The sequence below is a fragment of the Netta rufina genome, assembly GCF_964035555.1.
Source record: "Netta rufina genome assembly, chromosome: 18".
NCBI lineage: Eukaryota > Metazoa > Chordata > Aves > Anseriformes > Anatidae > Netta > Netta rufina.
Genome location: NC_140142.1, coordinates 11,827,527 through 11,836,536, shown reverse-complemented (window position 1 = coordinate 11,836,536; position 9,010 = coordinate 11,827,527). Strand labels below are relative to the sequence as shown.

At 38.9% G+C, this 9,010-nt stretch overlaps 1 protein-coding gene across 1 annotated transcript; it reads left to right on the top strand.

The window, feature by feature from the left end:
• Positions 1-621: 621 nt before the first annotated feature.
• On the top strand, positions 622-7,597 carry LOC311216494 (ubiquitin carboxyl-terminal hydrolase 42-like; the record flags this gene model as incomplete). Its single annotated transcript, XM_084298021.1, has 12 exons — positions 622-850; positions 1,597-1,797; positions 2,382-2,492; positions 2,652-2,754; positions 2,959-3,026; positions 3,183-3,253; positions 3,785-3,867; positions 4,764-4,875; positions 5,253-5,393; positions 5,588-5,688; positions 6,059-6,200; positions 6,881-7,597. The coding sequence occupies 12 exons, from the start codon at positions 622-624 to the stop codon at positions 7,595-7,597; spliced, it is 2,079 nt and encodes a 692-aa protein (XP_084154147.1).
• Between the last annotated feature and the right edge of the window lie 1,413 nt (positions 7,598-9,010).

Below are 9,010 nucleotides of genomic sequence, written 5' to 3'. Positions count from 1 at the left end.
ACCAAGTGACGCCCAGAAAAGGTGTATTTAAAAGCTAGGCTCATTATAGAATCACAACAAACCCCTCATGACTGGTGCAGTAGACAGTGAGGTAGAGGGCGAGCCCTGGAAAGACAGAAGAAAAGTAGCAGTGAGTTCTGGGTACCTTTGTGCAGACGAAACAGAAAAACGCAGGCAGTGAAGTAATAGTGTTCCGTTACTAATGCCAGCAATAGATAATTGCAACAATTATCTATTAGATCATAGGTACTAATTAACAGATAATTGTGCAACTCCGGAAATCAATAAATAACTGATTCCCCTCAGAGAATGTCTTCTACATTTTTACATTAAAAAGACTCCAGAGTTGTAATGGATTAAAATCCTACGGAAGGGAAAGAAATGGCATCAGCCACTAGTTCTGCAGAAGCGAAAAGTAATACTGATAGAGTTTAGATGGAAATTTTCACTTTGTGTGTTTAGTTTGGGGATTCTTTTTAAATCATTCATACCAGCGATTTAGTTCTTAAGGCTGTTTCTTTGAGATTAAGTGACAGGACTTCTGTTACTCTTTTCTTCTTGGAATGCTTCTTGATATTCTTACGTCAACCAGAACTTCTGTCTCTGTTGCAGATGTGAACAATGACCGTAGCTAAGAAGCCCAAATCTTCAAAGCCTAAAAAGCCCTCTTCAAGGCGGTCTGGCAAATCCAAGAAACCAAGTACTAAAATACTGATGTCACGCACCGCCAACTGGGGCCGGATAGTGCCTGCAGAAGATTCAAGCCAAGTCTCTGTGGCCCAAGGACGTGGAGGTGCTATTTACTGTAGATCATCTGAAAAATCTAAGGCTTTTGCCCCAAGAGATCTAAGTAAGTGTGCGTTTTATCCTGCCTCCATTGTCTTCAAAGCAAAAGTAGAAAATGCAGTTCTTACTTGTTGCACTGATAGAGAAGGGGACTACTGTGAACAAAGACTTCAAAAGTGAATCCCCTAAGGCAACTGAAGTGACTGATGTTACAGAAATTAATTTTGATGTATTTACAGTCAACAGAGAAATATGGGGAGCTTTTTGTAATGCACAGATTCCTCCATGTCTTTTCTGTTTTGCAAAGAAAAGTGTTTGATTGTTGCTATTCACAGCTTCCATTTTTCACAGGTTTTTTGAAGGATAACATTGCTCAGGAAAAGATCTGGTATCTGTAGGGGTACCGTCATTCCTAGTTCCTAGTTTTTACGTTTTTACCGTATAATTTCAAGTCTAAGTTTGTGGTTTAAGTTATAATAAGGAAAAAAACAGTAGTTGAGTTAATCAGGTTAAAGATTATAGATGGAGAGGAACTTGGCATTAGGTGCTACAAACAGAATGGCAGTTAGCCTTGCCTTAGAAAAATTAAAATGGTTGACTAAAGTTGTTTGTTTTTTTTTTTTTTTTTTCCCAAAACATTGTGTTGACCAGCCAATTTGAATTTGGTGGTATTAAAGCTGTCTGCAATAAGTTTTTCTGGTTTGGATTGTAGCTAGCTCCTCTAGGTGCTCCTGCAGAATAGTATTTTTTTAAATACCTTTCTTAGAAACAAACAAACAAGATCTCTTTTTAAATTTAACTTTCTTGCAGTCGTTAATGATGGAATTGCTCCACCACAGAGCATTCTTTTTCCACCTGAGAAGATTTGTATGGATTGGCGAGAAACACAAAGTGTTGGAGTTGGCCTGTACAATCTTGGCAACACATGTTTTCTTAATGCTACTCTACAGTGTTTGACCTACACACCCCCACTTGCCAATTACATGCTTTCTCTTGAGCACAGCCAGTCATGTGAGTACTTTCTAACAGTATTTTGAATCTGTTGGATAGCTCTGAAGGTGAAAGAACAGCAGTGATTCTGTGAGATAAGCTTATTTGCCTGATTTTACCTGTAGAAGCTGGCTTTGAGCACTGTATTAGCAGTGGGCTCCGAATAGCATATGGAGTGCAATTAATGCACCATGGTTTATTTATTTAGTTATTTGTTTGTTTGTTTGTTTATTAAAGGATCATTTATTGCTTCATGGGAATAATGAAGTGCATTGGACAGTAATGCATTTAGTAGTAATTTTAGAGAGTAATACATTTTGCAGGCTGTGGAGTTCACATTCCTGTCAGCCTTTACAACTGCGACTTTGCAGTAGTCTTTTAGATTTCTCATCACAACATGCATTTGAATACAGGCTTAGTGGATATTTTTATTCTGTAAAGTTGTGTGAAATGAAATGTTACAAGACTGTTGGGACATTGGCATCTTGGGAGAATAGAATGTAGCAAGGAGAGTGGATATTGTATCTATAGTTTAAATTGTACTTAGATGTTTGTAGTTGTGGATATTTCGCTGGACTGGGATGCTTTGTTCTTTCACTCTTCAGGTCGTGAACAAGATTTTTGCATGATGTGCACGATGGAGATTCACATTAACCAGGCCCTGCGTTGCACTGTTGATGCCATCGAGCCCACGCATGTTATCAGTAATCTCAGTCGTAAGTGGCTTCAGATGTGTTTCTTTTCGATAGCTTGTAATCTTCAAATAATTATTTGATGTGTCTAAGTGGTTTTAACACTCAAATGAAGAGAGATTTTAGAAATACAAGAATGATTTCATTTTTAAATGAGGTCAATACTATCATCTTCTTATTTAGGAATGGGACAACATTTCCGTTTTGGCAGTCAAGAAGACGCACACGAGTTCTTGCGCTATACTGTTGATGCTATGCAGGAAGCGTGCTTGAACGGAAGCACCGAGTAAGCATAAACAAGTTCACTTTCATACATTCTCTAGCACCTTCTAGTCCTTTATTTACTCTCAAAAATGATCTCTAGCACCTTTTAGTGCCTTATTTACTATCAGCAACGAAAGTCTACATCATCCTTGGTTTTCATCAAACTCTTTGAAGAGTTAACTCTGTGCCTTAAATCTTCTGAGGTCTGATTATAATTTATTTCCAGATTGGACAGATCTTCTCAAGCTACCACCATCATTCATCAAATATTTGGAGGATTTCTAAGATCGAGAGGTACTTGAAAAAATATTCCTGTCCTTAGAACTGATCTGTGTCTTTTGTCGGTAGTAAAGCAGTCTGTAGTTTGTCTAAAGTAGTATGTGTCAACAACTTGAATTTGGACAGTTAGTCTCCTTCACATAATGTTAAGCATTTATATTTTGTTTCCAGTGAAGTGCTTGAATTGCAAAGCAGTTTCGGATACGTATGAGGCATTTCTTGATATCACTTTGGATATAAAGGTAAGATGTTTTCTAAATATAATTCATGATGTTTAAGTACATGCATGACTTTCTAAATTAAACTTGTTTAACTTAAAAAAACAAACCACATATAATGTTAAAACATAAGAGCTTGGTGGTGCTAAGGAAGTGGATTGGACTTTGTCCTTCCGTGGAACCCATGTAAATAGTCTCCACATTTGCATTGGGTTTAAGGGAAAAGAATTCTCTTTCTGCAAAAATTATAATGCTGTCATACTTCTTTGTTGTTCTACCTGAATATACATCTAATTGTTAGACTGATGAATTTGTCCCCAGTATTGATGACAAAGCACACTATAGATGCTGTCTAGGCTACTGGAAAAGTATTTGTTCCAAAGTCAAATGCCTTCCAGGTGAGGTCAATGCTGAGCATGCTCTTTCTGCCTCCTTCTTCACAGTGCTCCTAGTAGATCGCTTGAGTATGTTAGTAAGATTCTCTTATAAACTACTAGTATGTCTGTGGAATTCTGAATTACGGTGACTTTACGCTCTTCTTTCTCACTGCTCTAGGCGGTTTCATCTGTTAGCAGAGCTCTGGAACTCTTTGTGAAACCTGAAGAGCTGGATGGAGAGAATTGCTATAAATGTAGCGAGTAAGATTTTGACGTCAGTTTTCTATGTTGCATGACTCTGTTGGACTACCTCTAAACTTTGGATCTACTTACAAGTTTTGTGGAAGTTTATAAAAGACTTGGATTTTTGTTTCTTTGGAGGGGGGAAGTCTTGTTCATAGGCATTCCCTATGGGTTTGCAATTCTCTGGCTTGTATTTTGCCATCAGAATTCAAAAAGAGCTACTTTTGTTCTTTCTATTTATTAGCTCTCGACAGTACTTTTCTTGATGTAAACTGCCCAGTTTCCGTTGTTCTCTGGGCTAGTGGCTGATTTTTACTGCTTACACCATAGGTCCTACCTTGGAGCGGGCAATGTGTCAAACTGAACTATTTTGTTTCAAAGGATGGCAGATGGTTTCAGTGTCTTTCCAGACAAGCTCAGTACATGAAGACTTCCTACTGTTAAATGTCTCCCTCCTGTAGAATGACCATGTGCTTCTGTTGTATTTTTGATGTTGATAGTCGACCTATGTTGGAGATTATTTGCAATTTCTAGTCCTGGGGACCAAGGCTCTCTCGTTCCGCTTTCAGTATTTGTATTTCCCTTGAAAGCTGAAAGAATGTATCCAGGATTGGAGTTCAAATAGCCACTTTTGTAGACCAAGAAATGGTACCTTGCCATCCAACCTGGTAATACCCTTTTGTGAGAGATTCCTGTTCCCGCTATGCTCTGAGTTGTTGGGAAAATTTACCTTCTTCTCTGTATTAACAAACCTGACACGCAGTGCATGGGTTTATGAAAAGAAAAAAGACCAACCTATTATGCAAGTAAATATCATTCAAATAGCATAGGCATGCGTGAGACATTAAAAGGAGTTTGTTTTGGGGGCGAAAAAAGAAGATGCCTTCAAACACTTATCTCTGCTTGTTTTTAAGGTGTAAAAAGATGGTTCCTGCGTCCAAGAGATTTACCATACACCGTTCTTCCAAGGTTCTCACAATATCACTGAAAAGATTTGCAGATTTCACAGGTGGAAAGATCAACAAGGTATATTTACCACTGTAACGCAACTATATCATTGTGTAATGGGACATCCCCCAAAGCTGAAAGTTGTTAATATTTTCAGACAATAATTGTAGACTAACGACTATGGCTTATTCTTTCTCTTAATATCAATAAAGTTCCCGCTTGACAAGAAGCATATGCTTTCCTCTGAGAAGGCTGATTCATCAGGAAACAGTTCTCTGCAACTTCTTGTCTTAACCGTTGTTTATGGGAAGACTTATTTGTAGTGAATCAAGAAATATATTCTAGAAATATATTCTAGAAATAAATTCTAGTCTGTGTTTTTTGGAAGTGTTTTTCTCTGGCTAGTCCACAAAGTTCTCTGGGATAATTTTTCTATCTTCTTGGTGTCTCTTTAGGAGGTGAAATATCCGGAGTATTTGGACCTGAGAGCCTACATGTCGCAGTCAATGGGAGAACCACTGCTCTATGCCTTATATGCGGTGCTGGTACATCACGGTGTCAGCTGTCACTCAGGACACTATATATGCTATGTAAAGGTAGAAGTCAACAGCATTTCTAACAGGGTAAAGGTTGTGCTGGCAAACCAATTAAAGCATGACTAGCAGCTACTGTTTCTAGGGAAAAAGATTTCATTATATTTTTATTTGACATGTGTGTATTTTGTTCCTATCCGTGATTTCAATTGGAAAACGTGCAATTCACCTAAAGAAATCGTTGTCTTTATTTGCAGGCTGGTAATGGACTTTGGTATCAGATGAATGATGCTAAAGTAGTGCGTACTGACATTAAAAGAGTTCTTGGTCAGCAAGCTTACGTACTTTTTTATATCAGGTAATAACAAATCTTAAAATGTGTTCAGAAGAGATTTACTTTCCTGTTATTGATATTTTTCTGTTTTGCAAGTGTTTTTCTTGCTATCCCAGGAGAAGATTATTATTTGTCTAATTCAGTTCTGTCTAACCTGAAATTCTCTGTGTCGTTTATTATCTTTTGTTGCTTGGCCTTAAACTGCAGCACTTGTGTAAATTGCTATCTATGTGTTATCTGTAGCTGGCTAATTTAGAGAAGGAGAGAAATGAAGGTCATCTGTAGAGAAGGCTTCCATATCATATGAGCTGTTCCTCTAAAATTATAGGATGGGATTTAATCCAAGAGTAGGCTGAAAGAAAAACTAAACTACGATCACTGCTCTTTTCTGAAGGCGCTATGATTTGACACTTGGAGAACGTGCATTTTACTTGCCAGCACCATCTTATCCCTGTTCATTCCCTCCTGGTCAGCAGGGGGCTAATAGTAAGCAGGCTGGATTTATGGGACCACGACTTCTTCCTCATATGATTAAGGTAATTCAGGGAAGCGGGAGGGCAGATAACGGCACCAAACTGCTAGTGGGTTTGGGGTTTGGTGTGGGGTTTTTTGTTTGGTTTTTGGCATCTTAGTTTTGTTTTCCTTCCCACGCTGCAGCTTTCTTCACAGCCCTCATGCTACAGCCAGAGTCATTCAAACAGTGGTTACTGCTAAATTGTGCAGCCATGCGACTCCATTACTTTATAGCTCCAAGACAGCTTTCTAAAGCACAGAGAGCTACGCTCTTTGACTATTTAAGCAGAGTGTACTAATCCTCAAATCATTTAAAAGAGGACTTGTTTTTCCTATCATTGTCACTTTAGCTAAGACAGGGAAAACTCATTGTCTTATTCCTGAGCACCAGAACGATTACTTCAGGCTTTTCAGGGTATGTTTAAAGGGGAAAATAAATATATTTGGGAATAGCAGCAGGTAATGTTAAGTTGCTTGGCTGGTTTTCAAAGATGATATTAATTTGATACCAATCTGCAGTAAACCAAAAGCAGGAATTGAATATGCTTATTGGACTTGCATTTATCCTTAAAGGGCAGTGTGTTTTTCTTTTTAGGTGTTAAGACCATTTGTAGAAACACTCAGTAGGGGAGTTTTGTGTTTCAAAATGTTACATGCAGTGTTTGCGTTAATCCATTTTGCAATTTCTTCTTTTTAAATACAGAATTCAAGCCGTTTAAATGGAAATGGATCCATAAAAGAGGACGCAAAGACCACTGGTGTCACCCTAAAAAGGCCATCTTCAGCACCACCAATGGCCTGTGTTCAAAACCAGGCAATTACCAGGCCTTCAATGACTGATACGTCAAGAAAACAGAAGATCACCATCAGTATTCACAATAAATTGCCTGCTCGTCAGACTGTGTCACAGCCTGACTTTCTTAGCAGTGCTGTGGAGGATGAAGATCTCTACCAGGCTGTTCCTTCATCCACAATTACAAATTTGGTAATGCAAATGAAGCAAATGCAAACAAACAAAAAAGTTTCTGATGAAATTTTTGTGGAGCCAACAGTGAATGAAAATCCTAAACTCAGCTCTGATAACACAGTCCCTTATGGTGCAGAATCTTCAGGAAAATCTGAGGAGGAGTCAAAGGGCTTATTTCAAAGGAATTTGAAATGCAATGCAATGTCCTCTAATGGAATTTTGGTTGGAAAGGTAGTCCGTACATTGCAGCATTCCGATTCTTCCTGTCAGAATGCTGACAAAGGAAGATCCCAGCATGAGCTGCCAAAAAGAGATTCACTAAATGGTGCTATTAGGCTAGTTAATGAATCTAAAGAAAACGGACTGAAACTTGATGATTCCACTTGCCGAGTTGAACCTGTTAAACCTTCTGAGATGTTCTTTTCTAAAACAAATGGATTGCTTGAAACATAGATTTGCTCCATCGAGAATTTCTCACCTACGATGTATTCGGGAGTGTTTATTGTGTTCCTAATTCAGGTGAAATACTGAGAAAACACAGCACACATGTGATCGTAAGACTTTGTGGTATTATCCCCTTAGAATTTGCAGACCTGAGCTTACATTAGAACTTGTCAACTTAAGCTCAGCTGAGATAAAAATTCCTAAGTTTCATAAAGCAGATTTTGGGGGGTGAGTCGGGGTTATCTTTGAAGTGTAGATAATGCATACAACTCACAGCGGTCTTGCTTACCATTTAATGGAGAAATTCTGACAAGACTAGTCCTCAGTACTACTACAAATAGTATTTTTTTGTCTGCTGACTTGTGCGTTTTAATTGCAGATGCCTGGAGCTATGCCTTCAGTCAATCGAGAAGTCATCACGGAGTCCTTCACAGCCAGCCAGCTGAACAGCTTGTCAGAGGAAATGAGGTAAAATGAGCACAGTCTGATTAAGACAAGACTTTATGGAAGTTCGTTACAGTTTTATCTGTCTACTAATAGTATTTAATGGAAGGATTTAAATTAGTACAATTCCATACTGTGTGTCCAGTGTCACGAACAGAACTAATGATCAGCACTGAGCATATCACTCTGATGCAGGTTGGTGCCTCAAGGAGAACTTGTGTTCCTTTATAGAATGTTTTTCCATTTTTCTCCACTGTCTGGAGAAACACTGGCTGTTCCCCGCTCGCCCCTATGCCTTTTTTCTCAGAGCATCAGGTGGAAGGAGACAGATGCGTTTGCTTTTTTAGTGCAATGGCTTCAGAAGCAAGAGGGGAAAAAGCACTTTCTCTGGGAGCTGAAGAAGGTGTCCTAATCACAGGAGAGGTTTCTAAATGGCATATCTTTGCGAGGGTTCCTGTAGTCCAGAGGTTTTTGTTTGTTTGTTTGCCTTTGGAAGGTTTTACTCTTAATATTCACGTCCTTCAGCAGAAGTGAGAAATGGGTTTTTATTTTATGCAGTGTTGCGGAACCTCCGAAATCTCCTGGGAATGATGAATACCTCGCCCAGTACCAATGTGATGACCGTGGAGACAAGGAGAAACAAAGAAGATCAAAAGAACGTGACCTCGTTTCAAAAGAAAATGTTTTGTACGGCAAAGACTCTTCTGAGCCTGGTGAGAAATTGCGGCAAACTTCCTCTCTCAAGTCTGACACTGAATGTAGCTCTAACAATCTTTCTTCCTTAGCTATTGCAGATAGACGCCAAGATACAAAGGACAAGACTAAAACCACTGACAAAGAGCATTACCGAAGAAAGAGGGAACATGCTCCTAGTGAAGAGAAGGAGAGTCAAAAAGCAGGTCCTTCCAGCAAGAGGAGGTGTTCTCAGAGCGTGGAATTTGTTGAGCAAAAGAGTCACAAGCAGGAGTACTGGGAGGG